Raw genomic sequence first — 15,776 nt, forward strand, 5'->3', positions numbered from 1 at the left:
CTTCTTATTTTGACATATTAATCTCTCTTCCTTTTGTACTCATTCCATAAATCTCCACTACTGTTCCTTGTCCATTTATGCTATGCCCACTCCTTAACTTGCATGGCTTCTGCACACTTTGTTATACCACTCTTCTCTTGATGTGTGTGTGTGTGTATTTTATTTTTCTTGTAATTGGGAAGTTATTTAGCATCCTCAGTTATGTATTATTTTTTCTTATAGGATTTCAGAAGCGAGTGTTACAACTTCTGCTGGACATCAGGAAAACTGTTTTGGATACGAGCACATGTGGTGGTAAACCAGCTGACACAGCTTGTACTCTTACAATCAAACGGAATAATTCCCTGGAAGAAGTGCAGAATCTAGAGGATGAATTGGTTAATCCCAGTTATTTCATGGAAGTGTGCAACCAGTGCGTCCGCATAGGTGGCTATAATAAGAGAGATATGGTCTCTAATTTGATGTGCAGGTTTATGACCAAAAACCTCATGTGTCAGTATAACATGCTTGGGCAGAGAGGCAAGTTGTCTTTTAGAAAAACAAAGTTATACAATGTGATTCAGGAGAGCGTGCTTAAAAAGTTCTCAGATTCAAATGTGACAAATACAAATGATAGTTGCAGCAAAATTGCGTAATGCTCCAAAATTGAAAAATGAAAATTAGCTGATGTAAAATGGTACTTACAATCAGTTAAGATCTGCAAGAATGTTAAAACAAACCAATCTTTGTCTCATGCATGACCTTGGTGAAGTAAAGTATTTTCATACCAAGACGAACTGCAATAGCGCAGTGAAAATCTAGTCATACTCACTGCCACCAGGAGTCTAACCGGGTCTCTTGAGTGAGAGCCAGCAAGACCACTACACCACTGTGGTGTAGGGGTCTTGCTGCCTAACTCTCACTCAAGAGACGTTCACTTCTGGTGGCAGTAAATACTAGATAAATATTTTCATTTTGTATGTTACTAAAAAAATGCTGGTAAATTTATCTCATGACTGATTGTACACAGATGACCTCATATATTGTAACGATGTGTACATTTCCCTTCCTCCCCCCTCTCTCTCTCTCTTAAAGAAGCTCTTTTCTATCAGAATGACAAAATTTATTGATGTGTAAACAGTATAAGGGGATGTTAGAGAAGCTTAAGAATGAAAGAACCAGGACCGCCGAGAACCGAACCTCAGACAAGCTGTTCCCGCCACCACGCTAACCTGGTCCTGGTTCTTTCAACTTGTCGTTATGGGATTCAAGCTTAGGAATGGTTTTAAGATGTGGAGAGACTTACTGCTGTAAAATTTGAACCGATTGGGATATTACCTCATGATATTTATGTGAGATGATATTAATGATCTCAGATTATAAAAGCAAACTAGTATTATTAACAGTGATTTATTTTGTAATTTAGTAATAGATATAACATTTTAATTTATAATTTTGCTTTTGCCTACCACTTAGGTTCCCATGTATTTTACGTAAATGAAAAAGTATGGAGCTACACAAGTATCAATTCACAAAATGCTGAATTTCATTGACAACTGTGGTCTGTATTGTTTTAAGCATATTGTGTACTTGTGGCAGGCCTGGTATTCTTTGCATATATTCCCCCTGGGGCTACATAGATGCTATAATGTAGCCCTCTCCATGTCGGCTGTGTGCCGTGGCGACTGATTCTGGCCCTGGGTGGGGATCTCTTTTACTAGCCCATAGCAGGTCTTTTACCGCTTGACATATTTTCCTTCTCATTTCCTTTGCTTTCTGTCCATTTTCTTTTACGTTCTCTTACTTTTCCAGTGGTGGGCTGACTCTTTGTCAGAGTGAGGTTGGTGTCCTTTACTTCCCATAGCCATTTCTGTCTTTCTCTTGTTCTATATACCTCTACTGTTTAGGGTGACACTAGGCTGGGGATCTGCCCATTCTTCTCTACCTTTTATAGTCCCACTTGTGGCACATGCCCAGGGATAATGCTAGGCACAAGTGCCATGGGAACCCATTTATTGAGTCGTGGCCCGGGATGGCGGATGGTCACCCTCACAGTTCAAGGGTGGTTTCTGCTGTTCTGGACCATGGCATGGGGAGGTAATGCATAGGAGCAGGTGTCAGGCTATGGATGGATTGTGGCTAAACAAAGTTTTAATTTTTTGTATTACTGGGATCATCCATTTATATATTGCAGTTATTCTTCATTCAAGTCAGATATCTTGAAAGCCTTTATATATAAAAATGCAAGCACTAACTTTTTTTTTTCATAAAATATGGAAATTATTTTGGTTTTGATATTTTTACAAGGATGAAGATTATTAAATTTATGAAAAAGTGTAAGACTGAAGAATATATATATACACACTTTCTGTATTACTTGTATTTTTTACATGCCTACCTTGTATTCTGAAATTGCACAGTACTATGGTTGCATTCAACAAGTGTGAAGGCTGCATTATCGTGCTCTACCAGCCTGCCTGTCAACAATGTGCGGTCTCGTAAAGGATATGTTTCTGTTTATAATAGCCTATTCGACTATAGCTTACGTAAATGATACAGAAACATATACTGAGAGACTGGATGCACTGATGACATGCAGATTACCAGAGCACGATAATGCAGCCTTCAAACTTGTTGGAATCAACTACAAAAGCTCAGATAATTCACGGATAAATAAACACATGGATTATTCCACCAGATATTACCGTGTATTACACGTGAATTTGTACACGTGTATTCCACGTGTTCATTTTCACGTGAATTCGATTTTGCATTTTCCATCAAATATCCATGAGTAATCCACGTGCAGGATCCACGTGTATTCCACGTGAATTACGTGACATTTGCCCACTGGGACCACCATCATCGCCACCATCATCACCGCCACCACCACCATCATCACCACCACCACCACCACCACCACCACCATTATCACCACCTCCACCATCACCACCACCATCATCACCACCACCACCACCACCATCATCACCACCACCACTACCATCATCACCACCATCACCACCACCACCACCATCACCACCACCATCACCACCACCACCACCATCACCACCAGCACCACCACCATGACCACCATCACCATTAACATGCACCACCACCACCACCATCATAACCACCACCACCATCATCATCACCACCAACACCAACACCACCACCATCATCACCACCACCACCACCACTACCATTATCACCACCACCATCATCATCAACACCACCACCACTACCATCATCACCACCATCACCACCACCACCATCACCACCACCACCATCATCACCACCACCATCATCAGCACCACCACCACCATCAGCACCACCACCACCATCATAATCACCACCACCACCAATACCACCACCACCACCACCATAATCACCACCACCACCACCATCACCACCATCATCACTACCACCACCATTATCACCACTACCACCATCATCACCACCACCACCACCAGCACCATTATCACCACTACCACCATCATCACCACCATCATCACCACCACCATCATCACCACCACCACCACCATCATCACCACCTCCACCATCACCACCACCATCATCACCACCACCACCATCATCACTACCACCATCATCATCACCACCACCTACCACCACCATCATCACCACTACCACCACCATAACCACCAGCATCACCACCACTGTCACCACCACCACCAACATCATTACCATCATCACCACCACCATCAGCATCACTACCACCACCATCATCATCACCACCACCACCATCATCACCACCACTACCATCATCAGCACTACCACCATCACCACCACCACAGTAACCACCACCACCACTACCACCACCATCATCATCATCATCATCATCATCATCATCATCATCACCACCACCACCACCATCATCATCACCACCACCATCACCATGTACCATCACCACCACCACAATCACCACTATCATCACCACCACCACCATCATCACCTCCACCACCATTATCACCACCACCTCCACCAGCACCATCATCACCACCAACATAATCACCACCACCACCATTACGACCACCACCATCGTCACCACTACCACCACCATTATCATCACCATCACCACCAGCAACACCACCACCACCAACAACAACAAGAGGAAGATGAAGAAGTAAAAGTATAAGAGGAGGAAGAAGAAAAAGAAGAAGGGGAGGAAGAAGAAGAAGAAGAGGAAGAAGAAGAGGAGGAAGAGGAAGAAGAGGAAGAGGATCGAGGAAGAGGAGGAAGAAGAGGAAGAGAAGGAAGAGGAAAAGGAAGAGGAGGAAGAAGAGGGAGAGGAGGAAGAAGAAGAGGGAGAAGAGGAAGAGGAAGAAGAGGAGGTAAATACAGTTTAGAAATACCTATTTAACGCCTCGCTCATTTCCTCATCTCTATCAATCAGTGTTTCTCCTGACTTAATTAAGCGGCCCTATCTTATCCCTAACCTTGGTCTTATAAAGCTGAAAGAAGCCCTTTGGGTTGGTCTTTGCTTCCCTGGCAATTCTAATCTCATAATTACGTTTTGCCATACAAGTTTTTCTTTACTGCCCTAGCTAAATCGTTGTTACAATCCCTTAGGTGAGTTTTCCCCCTTTTAATTCTTACATAAAGTCCTCTTTTCCTTCCTATTTCAGTTTTTAGTCTGTCTGTCATCCATCGTGGGTAATTACCTGTTGACCTGACTTGCCTGTGAGGTATAAACTGTTTCTGTCCTAATTTAATCTCCCTGACCAGACTATTGTACTCACCCTCCAAGCTACTGACCTGACTAGTGACCTCACCAGATATTAACGCCCCTCCCTGCTCTGGGTCCCGACCTACTACTGATCTCACTCCCCTAAGCCTCTGCAGCTGCTTTCTTAACCCCTCGTAGTCTGCCTTCCTGAAGTCAGGTATTAATGTGTTGTTACTGCTTACTCTTTCCTCCCATTTAATATTAAATCTAATTTCCTTATGATCACTGTTACCTAATGAATCCCCAACCTCAATGTTGCTTATTATGTCCTCTCTATTAGTTAACAACAAATCCAAAATATTTTCTTCCCTCGTTGGTGTTCTAATTAACTGCTTAAGGAAACTATCCTGTATCACATCTAACAAATCCTGTGCCTCTTGGTCTCCGGATAAAGTATCCCACTCTATGTTCCTATAATTGAAATCCCCAATTACACCCATTCCTATATCTTGACGCCCTACTAATTTCTTGTAAAAGGGGTTGGCTACTGTCCCTGGTAAGGTTGGGCGGTCTGTAAAGTACTCTGATGACAAGCTTCTCCCTACCTATTGTTTCTACCCAGAGGGATTCTGTATTGCTATCTTCCTTGATTGAGTTGTTAATGACACACTTAAGATTGTCCCTGACAAAGAGTGCGACCCCACCCCCCTTCCGGCCTATTCAATTTTGGTGGAATAACTTATACCCTTCAATCTCTAATTCTGGGAGAAAGTGTCTGTCTGCAGTGTTTATCCATGACTCTGTGATCGCTATCATATCAAATTTCTCTACGCACGCCTTTCCCTGCAATAAATCTATCTTATTCCTAATACTTCTACTGTTTGTATAGTACACATTTAGACCTAGCCCTTGCCTTATCCTGCAGCCACTATTATTATTACTATATTTAGTGCTCCCACTTGGTATTGCCATCTTAGGCCCCTTCCTACTTAACCTAAAAAAAACCTGCAGGGCCCCCAATCCACGTTCAAGGGCATCAGACAAGATCTGTACCCCCTCCCATGAAAGGTGAACTCCGTCCCTCTGGTATAGGTGGTTCTTGCCAAAGAAACTGTCCCAGGCGTCGACAAATTTCCATCCATTGGCTTTGCTATAATCTGCCAACTTGCAGTTTAATGCAATAGCCCTGGACAGCCAGATGGCACAACCCCACGCACTACAAGAACCCCGCCTTTGGACGTAATTCTTCGAAGAGCCTCCACGTAGCGACGCAGGAGCTGCTCACTACCTAACCTGCCTATGTCGTTCCCTCCCACGCTCAGGCAGACGATGGGTTTGACTCCCTCGCCTGACATACACGACTCTACCCTGTAGCTGACATCTTTAATCCCCGCCCCAGGAAAACACACCCTGGTCCTACGTGTCCTATCTTTAGCACAGAAGGCCCTATCTAACAACCGGCGGAGGCGGTGGCTGAGTCATCAGAGTAACGGCCCCGTGTTCAGGAGGACGAGAGTTCAATCCCTGCCCGGTGCCACCAAGCTGGGATTTTTCAGCAGCCACCGAATGGCTTAAAACTACCCACATGCTGTCCAGAAGACCACCTATCAACCCGAACTCTAGGTTCTAGGATCAAAGATGAGCTCTGGGAGGGCAGCATGAGCCAATGCAAGATGGCGCCACTATAAACACTCGCCTGGTCAGAACGGGCTGGGCCGACCATCAGGACCCACCAGAAAGAAGCCTTGGACCGACCATCAGGATCCACCGGGAAGAAGCCTACCGGCGCAACAGGCCGCAATGTAAAAAAAATAAAAAAAAAAAACTGACCTGGCTATCCCCAACAACCAAAATGTTACATCTGGGCAGGGATTTGTCATCTGCCCTCCTCTCCTTCACCTCCTGCTCCTTCACTCCCTGCCTCAGCTCAGAGAGAGCCTGGAAGGACACCAACCACGGGCAGGCAGGCGGCGTGTCGAACAACCCACGGAGTCGTGAACCCAGAACAGCGGGAGACATATTGCAACAGGACGCCACTCACAGCGGGCCGCACACCAAGGAAAGGTAAGAGGCAGGGGGCAAGGATACGCACAGCACAAGGTTCCTCACTTTAATAACAGGCTCCAACCACATTACACTAGTTCACTGGGCACAGTACAGCCTATAAAGGCACACAGAGAGCACGAACACAGGCACTTGGCGAGTAACAGGCAGGCAAGCACACAGGAGACAGCGAGCACATATGTCCTGAGGTCATCTTGCAAAATTTCAGTCTTTACTGTTTCTTATATGTCTTAGCAGTTTTGCATCATCTGCAAACAGGCTCATATAACTGTTTACTCTGTGTGTGTGTGTGTGTGTGTGTGTGTGTGTGTGTGTGTGAGAGTGTGTGTGTGTGTGTGAGAGACTTGATACTGCAACAAAATAATTCTTACTTGTCATCTATTTACACACACACACACACACACATATCAAGTAAATAATCAAAGATGACTGAATAGAATTTATAGTCTTCACATAAGTAAAATAATTCCTAGTTTTCATCTTATTTCACATTGGTCAGTCCTGGCTTCCCCCTTGTGTCCTGAGCTCACCTTGGCTTCCTCCCTCCCTTCCTGCAGGTGAAGTGCTGGATGATAACCTTCACTTCATCACCTGTGACAGGACGGCCCTCAAAGGTGTGTGTTGGTTTGTGCTTGAAGTTCTGCACCTTGGAAGGGGATATCCAGCACACCAATACCACATGGTAAACACTCCACTACCCACCACAGAGCCAGAGAAAGACCTGGGAGTGTATGTTACCAGGCTACCAGAGAAGACATAATCCATGCCATATGAAGTAAATCAAGCAATAAAAAGATTAAAATATGGAAAGGCAGCAGGAATTGATGGAATTACAGCAGAAATGTTGAAGTGTGGAGGAGATGTAGTTACTAAATGGATGGTCAAGATATGTGAAGTGGCATGGGAGGGAGGGGGTGCCAGCAGACTGGACAGAAGCCATTATTGTCCCAGTGTACAAGGGGAAGGGCAGGAGAGAGGAGTGTGGGAGCTATTTTTACAACAAAGGAGACAGCTCAAGGGCACAAAAAAAGAAACTAATGAAAAAAATGCCCGCTACTCGCTGCTCCTACAAAAAAGAATCAGAAGAGGTGGCCGAAAGAGAGGTGTCCTGACACCCTCCTCTTGAAAGAGTTCAAGTCGTAGGCAGGAGGAAATACAGATGAAGGAAGATTGTTCCAGAGTTTAGCAGCATGAGGGATGAAAGAGTGAAGATGCTGGTTAACTCTTGCATAAGGGGTTTGGACAGTATAGGGATGAGCATGAGTAGAAAGTCATGTGCAGCGGGGTCGCGGGAGGGGGGGAGGCATGCAGTTAGCAAGTTCAGAAGAGCAGTCAGCGTGAAAATAGCGATAGAAGATAGAAAGAGAGGCAACATCGCGACGGAATTTAAGAGGTAGAAAACTATCTGTAGGAGGAGGAGAGCTGATGAGACGAAGAGCCTTAGACTTCACTCTGTCCAGAAGAGCTGTGTGAGTGGTGCCCCCCCACAGTATAGAGTATAGAGGTATAAGTCTGCTGAGTATACCCGAAAGGTATATGGAAAAGTCATAATAGAGAGGGTGCAAAGACTTACAGATTGCTTCACATACACAGGGCTGTGGTAAACAACACTGACACTGTAAAAAAGTTATTAGCTAAATAAAGGATAAGCGTTGCCATCACCATGGAGACGCACACAAGAAGGCTCAAACAGTAAAGAAGTGAACTGATAGCCAACACGGTCTATTAAGTAGTCTGTTTACACTTCAGAACTTAAAGGGAAAGATCTCTGCTTCTGCCACATGTCGCTAATTGCTATGTATGTCCTTCCTCCATTCCACTGGAATTGATTTTCTTTTATTAATTATAACATGTATTTATTCTTACTATTACTAGGAGCCATACATAGGACAGGAAAAAACAACTGAAATTACCTAGCCTAACTAACATGACCAAATCAAACAATGCTATATAACCAAGCAAGAGAGAACTGTAACAGCAAAAAAGGTCAATCAATTAGTGTCACATTTTATCAAAATACTTTTAGCTTTTCTTTTGACATATGTTTGCATGCCTTTGAATTTGTGCTTCAATGCTTAGACAACCCTGGCACTCAGGAAACTGTACTTATAGCCATGGCTACTTGTGTCCTTGCACCCTGTCTTCTGCTCAGCCTTCCTAAAGGAAACTTTGGAAATTCTTTATAGAAGGGTTGAGCAGTAATTGCCTGTGATTGGATGGCAAACATGAGTAAGCAACTGTGATTCACTGGCATCATAGGAACATCACAAAGACTTTCACCTCATGTTACTGCTACAATTTTTCTGCAGCAGCTCTGCAACTTCCTTTGCGAGTTAGTTGGTAGCTTATTCTTTCAAGGTGTTTTATATTGCTCATGTAGATTTAATAACAACTCTTATTAATTCAGTTAGAATAAAAGTAGTGATAGGAGTGAATACAAATGAAAAACTAGATAAAAGTCCTGGGTCAATGACACCAAAAAGATCCTTTACTCATATATTTTAATTTCATGCATGTAATGTTTTCATTGATAATAGCATTTTTCAGACACCAATTAAAAGATACTGGCAATATCCTACTGTGTGTCTTATACACAAAAAATACAGTTCATGTTGTATGTTACCTATATTACATAGTTTCAGGGGCCTCATGTGATACAACTATAATTAAAAAGATTAAGCCTTTTATACATAAAATTTACAGAAGTCAAAACTTATTATTACAACAATACATTCAAAACTAAATAACACTGTTATCTTATCGAGATGTAAAGACCTCTTCTTCTGACTCAGAAGCCTGGACATTAATTGACTGATAGCACTGCTTCTTCAGATCAAACGCATGTGAACGAACCTGTAAAAAAGGCAAACACAATGTTAACATAATTACTGCACCTTCTATTAAATAATTTATCATTGATATAAGAAAACTGAAGGAGTGCAGAGTAGTTGTTGCTGTTAAACACCTTACAAAGTATATAGGCCACAAGCAGATGTTAAGTAATGATAGGGTGGGAGAAGATGGATAGGGTGGACGTGGTGGCTGAGTGGTCAGCGTGCAGGTGTGCTGTCCTGGAGGACACAAGCTGACAATTTTCAGTTATTACCGAGTGACCTATGACTACCCACATGCTGTTCAGAAGACCACCTATCAACCTGGACTCTAGATAACCTCTCCAGAGGATCAAACATGAGCTCAAGCGGGCAGCATGGGCCCAGCCGGATGGAACCACTATAAAAACACTTGCCTGCACCATTGTGGGCTGCGGCTTACCAGCAGGAACAATCAAGAAAGCCTACCAGCATTACAAGCCTCATGTTAAAAAAAGACACCAGCCTTTCTTTTTTTTCTCTCTCTCTCTCTCTCTCTCTCTCTCTCTCTCTCTCTCTCTCTCTCTCTCTCTCTCTCTCTCTCTCTCTCTCTCTCTCTCTTTTTATATATATATATATATATATATATATATATATATATATATATATATATATATATATATATATATATATATATATATATATATATATATATCTATATATATATATATATATATATATATATATCCTGTGGAGACAGGCAAAATCTGGTTTACAAATTGATAGTGGATATATTGAACAAACCAGCCATGCAGATGATAAAAATACAACTAAGAGTATCAAAAGGAGGTTTAATAGATTTATGGATGGGAAAGATAGATGGTGAATGGTGAGTTTGCAAAAGCTGTCTGTGTAAGCCAACTGCTCACTTAAAAGTCTTGTATTCTTGTGTATATGGAGCTGTCTGCAAACCTTTTTCTGGCTTTTTGAAGAACTTATTACAAACTTGTAATAATATTCAAGTTAATCAACTAACCTCTTGATGAGTGACCCGTCGTATGAGGAAAGGCCGAATGTAAAGTAAGTCCAGCTTTAAGAATCCTCTTGCTTGGGTACCTGAATGGTTATCACTTTCATCTTCAGTAAACTCTGATAGGTGTTCAGAGTCCAAAGCTTGTCCCTAAAATATGAGAAGGATATATATTATATGAAACAATCAATTTACTTATAATATTCTTTTACAATATCACAAATAGAAATGCTCGAAACAGTGACTAATAATACATTTTGTAACAGTATTAGATGTAGCCTTCATTGATACAGATATAATAATCCTTTGTTTGCCAGTCTTGAATTGCAAATTTTCTCCACTTAAGGGTGTTGCCCCATTGATTTTGGAATTCCTTATTAATGGTTTTATTGATATGAAAATATTATTGGAAGTCAAGACCACTATATAGGTTAGTGTTAAGGCCCTAATGTTCCCCTACCTCCTCCCACCTTTGCCCCATCCACCTCCCACCATCTTTCCTGACTGGATATTTGAAACCCATCTCTTCCTAGTTTTTAGTGTACAGCCATGCGCTTCACATGCACCAAAGATCATACTATGGTCTTTGCTGTAAAAGCGATTTTTTCAACATCAGGCTTAATTTGTTTATTTTTTTCCTTGAAGGCAACAAAATTTTGGCAAAAAAAAAAAAAGGAAAAAATTTGAATATATTTTCGTCATGAATTTGAAAATATCACATTGATATGTTAAAATGCTGAACCTCTACTTCTTCTGAGTCTTTGTTTTATTGAAACTGATGTATAAATGGCTGAGGAAATACATTTCAAAAGCAAAATAATCATGTTTTGAGAAATGGCCTCTTAGTTTTGAATACCGTATTTTGTGGCGTATAACGCACTCCAGCATATACCGCGCACCCTAAACCTTAAGACAACAATTTTGGAAAAAATATTCATTACTTAAAATGCTCAGAAATATGTATGGTTAAGCAAGACTGATGATGTACAATTTCCCAAAATTTTTGTTAACCCCTAAAGGGTGGGGGTGTACCGTGAAATGGGTTCTCCCCGTACGGCAAGGTTCTGGCGTTCTCCCAAAAATTGGTCACTTTCCGTTATCAATTTCACGGCTCTACCTAAGCCAGTAGCTTTAAATTTATAAGCATTTGCTTAATCCACCCTTCCTCTTCAGTCTGCCTCAAACCCAAAGTCTCTACACCTTGTGGTGTTTCTGTAGTGATGTGATGAAGCGCAGTAGCTTTTAGGTTGGAGCAAGCCTGTGTTCACAGCGCTGCGTAGGTTGTGGTTGGCCGCCGCCCTCTCCCTCCACGCACTCGATCCCGTTACAAACCCCCTTCATTACCCTCATCCACATCCTCAGGGGCCTGAGTATCACTTCCACCATCACCGTAAGGAGACTGATCTACAGGATGGCCACCAAACAGGTTGCACAGTAACAGGGCTCAGCCTTTCTGATAAGATGAGGGGTTGGAGTTCAATGTTGTTGATGTAATGGTCAAGAGAACTGAGGGGTCTACCCATGCGCTGATTTCTGTGAATAGGGCAGAGCTAGTGTGACCAGCGATATCGGCCTGTAGTATATAAAAGTTTGCCCAAAAAGAGTAATGTTTTCTTTCTTTTTTCTTTGGTGTGGGAAACTTTTTATATTTTTTTTATGAACAAGAGAGAGAGAGAGAGAGAGAATAATGTAGTTTAACATTTCCAATCCCATGAAAAAAAATATACAACCCAAAGAATTTCTCTCTCTCTCTCTCTCTCTCTCTCTCTCTCTCTCTCTCTCTCTCTCACACACACAAACACATATCTACACAAATGTAGATGGGTTGATCTCCTGTAAATTAGAGCTGCAAGATTATCTAAAAGAGAGGGATCCCATGATAGTTTTCCTAACTGAAACTAAACTAAAAGAAAACATCCAAATTGAGTTAGATGGAAGATACAATGTATGGAGGAAGGACAGAATGGGCAAAGGCGGAGGAGGAGTGGTGATAATGATAAAGAATATGGATAATGAGTGGTGATAATGATAAAGAATATGGAGAAGGAAAAGTAGAAATAGTGTGTAAGCTGGGAAAACAAGAATAGAGAAAGGATGACGATTGCAGTAACATATTGTAATGTACCCGCCGGCATACCAACACCGCAGAAGCCAGTTAAAAGCCAACTGGGAAAACTGGGAATACCCCCTTCTACATGGCCATGATTATTTACCGGATCCAGTTTCTCCTCAGTCGAAACAATACCCGTAGCGGTTAAAATGTTATAAGTGGGTAAGGGAAGAGAACGAGAAATACGAACCACAGCTTGAGTTGGCACCCCTGATATAAATCCACTCTATATATATATATATATATATATATATATATATATATATATATATATATACAGTCATCCCCCGTTCATGGGTATTTCGTTCGGACTTGATGCGATGCGCGAAACCGCGAACGGCGGGACTATAACCCTATGGGAAAATATGCATTTGGAAGTCACCTCTGACGTCATATAAAACATGTTTTTTTCGTTCCCAAAAGTAGCCCAATTTGCGATAAGTAGCCCAATCTGGCAACACTGCAGTGTGGCGGCGCGTGAATTTTTTTTTTTTTAGGATAATGTTGCTATGAGAAAATCTCGACCAATAGCAGTCGTCCCTGAGTGAGCTGCTGTCCAATAGGAAAGCATGACGTCACAGTCTAACCGTGGCGTCCTCAGGCAACCTAAAGGCGGTGTCACTAGCACTTTTTCCGTCAACTTTTTCCGTCGTTTTCTGAAAATCGTCGATATCTTGGCTGCGACCTGTCACACACAAGCGGTGTTTCGTCTGAAACTTTCCGTCGGCACAGACCATGGGAATGTAAACAAACATGGAGTCACGCTGCGGCAAAGATACGCTGCTCTGAACCTAATACTGTGTATTGTGAGACTTAGACAGGCTAAACAAGCCAAAAAGCATGCATGGATGCGCTCATGGTTGGCTCGTCAGGAAAGAGAAAGTGTGTACCACAGGCTGTTAAAAGAGCTGAGTTTAGAGGATCATGAGACTCTGAAGAATTGGATCAGGTTGGACAAGAGCCAGTACCACAGACTTCTGGAGTTAGTGACACCTCTCATTGCCAGAAGTGACACCATGATGAGGAAGGCTGTCACTGCAGGAGGCGTTTGAGACAGGTTGAAGCCGCGGAAAGTCTCGGTCTTGGTCTTGGAAATGTAAACAAAGGCGGAAATTTGCAGGCGGAAGCGATCCTGATCGTCTGACAAATTCATGCGACAAGTTCATGCGAACGATGAAAATCGACGGAAATGGCATTAATCGACGGATAAAGTGAGAGTGTGACACTGCCTTAACGTCCATTGACACGCCTACCTCCTCTCTCCCGTCCCCCCTCCTCTCTGACTCCCTCCTCTCTGCCTTACTCCCTCATCTCTGCCTTCCTCCCTCCTCTCTCCCCCCTCCTCTGCCTCCCTCCCTCCTCTCTGCCTTCCTATTTAGCGTCAATGCATCCAGCGTATACATGAACTGGGGCAGCGTATAAGCGGGGGGGGGTCACAATTAGATGACCGCGAATACTCGAAACCGCGATGGGTGAGAACGCGAACAGTGGGGTGAATATATATATATATATATATATATATATATATATATATATATATATATATATATATATATATATATATATATTTTTATATATATTATACGTTACGTCTTGGAAAATAAGGAAGAATTAAGTTTAGAATTAACACACAAAAAGACAACCTCAGAAAGGCAGAGGAAGGATAGATTAATGTACCAAGCTGAAAGGCGAGAAGGGAGAGTGTTGGAACCTGGTGAAGGCCACGTCAGAAGGAAAGGTAACCAGGCAACCGCGCCAGCTGGCCAGATTCATTCTGGATTTAACCTTCCCGCATGGCACAGGTAAGCTCACCGCTCACTAGAGTCCTGAGTGCCTGGGAGTGAGAGATAGCCCTAGCCAGCATTCATTAGTGATTGATTCTGGACTTAACCTTCCCGCACGGCACAGGTGAATGGCAAGAGACAGCTGAAGGCCGGTGTTCTGGGCTAGGCAAGGCGAGTGGCCTGCCATCTTGAAGCCGCCCAATTGAGAGTCAGGAATGAACCCAGAAGCCAGTGGTTAACAAGGGTCATGCCCTCAGTCATGAGTGCCTGAACTGAGCAAAGGTAAGGGTGAGACACTCCAGTCCCTACTGCCCCCGAGACCAGCAGGCTTGTGATGGGAGCAAATGCCTCCGAAACCCCCCCTTTAGGCACGGCACAACAGCATATAGTGTAGCTCTCAGGCCTCCACCAAGCCAAGGAAATTGTGTCAAACGGGTAAGGGGCACCCGCTGTGTGGACGAGGGGCTAACAGTGACCTCACCCCCCCTTTAGCTGTAACAGTCTGATCTTTCCCTCATACTAACTCTTTTCTTCCTATTTTTTTATTAGTGTTTTTATTTATGTGTGCACGCCGATGCAGGAAGTTGAAATCGGATTGTCTAGTCAATCGGGCGGTAGCCCTGTGATATATACGTACATATGGTCATCTCTCTCGTGTGTAGCATTTATCCATAAGAATGTTAGGAATTAGAAGAAAGATTTTCAATTTTGTATTAACCAAAACACGCTACCCTCCCATCGGGAGTGAGGATTAAACCAATAAATTGTATTCTGCCTATGTCCTGTATTAATGCATACAGCCTTCCTAGCCTACGGTGCAGTCTCGCAATCTCCCCCACCACGACCTCCGAAGGTAACCACGACCCCACACTACCAAACTTGGGACTGAGGATACCATCTACCTCAAGGAACAACCCATAGTAAGCTGGGGAGCAGCGGACACTATCTACCAGGTGGGACAGTTGTTAAAGTCAAGTGTTGCCAGGCCTGCCAGGGCAGGGAGAGTCTGGGGACTAAACACTTAGTTTAGTTCCGCCCCACCTGGTTCATAGAACTGCCATTCCTCGCTTACAGGCTTTGGAGGTTGTGCCATATTACAACCTCCTGGTGGCAGCTTACAGAGAGGGAACAGCAGGGAATCGAACCCAGCCGTACACTCTCTGTGAGGTTGAGGAATCATAGCGTCACTATTTTTCCTCTTCCTCCCCTTTTTTTATTTTTCAACAGGTGATGGCCAGGGGTCGAACCCGGGGCTGTTACAATATGTACCACCAAAAACTACATCATGGAGTAAAGAATATGAAAACATGATTGA

The 15,776-nt window shown here is 43.0% G+C and overlaps 1 protein-coding gene across 1 annotated transcript; it reads right to left on the reverse strand.

The window, feature by feature from the left end:
• Nucleotides 1-9,210: 9,210 nt before the first annotated feature.
• LOC126981366 (sodium/hydrogen exchanger 8-like) lies at nucleotides 9,211-10,717 on the reverse strand (the record flags this gene model as incomplete). Its single annotated transcript, XM_050832388.1, is given in 2 exon segments — nucleotides 9,211-9,580; nucleotides 10,574-10,717. Coding segments are annotated over 2 exon segments (240 nt in total), but the record flags the coding sequence as incomplete, so codon positions are not given.
• Nucleotides 10,718-15,776: the final 5,059 nt, after the last annotated feature.

The sequence above is a fragment of the Eriocheir sinensis genome, chromosome 47, assembly GCF_024679095.1.
Source record: "Eriocheir sinensis breed Jianghai 21 chromosome 47, ASM2467909v1, whole genome shotgun sequence".
Classification (NCBI taxonomy): Eukaryota; Metazoa; Arthropoda; class Malacostraca; order Decapoda; family Varunidae; genus Eriocheir; species Eriocheir sinensis.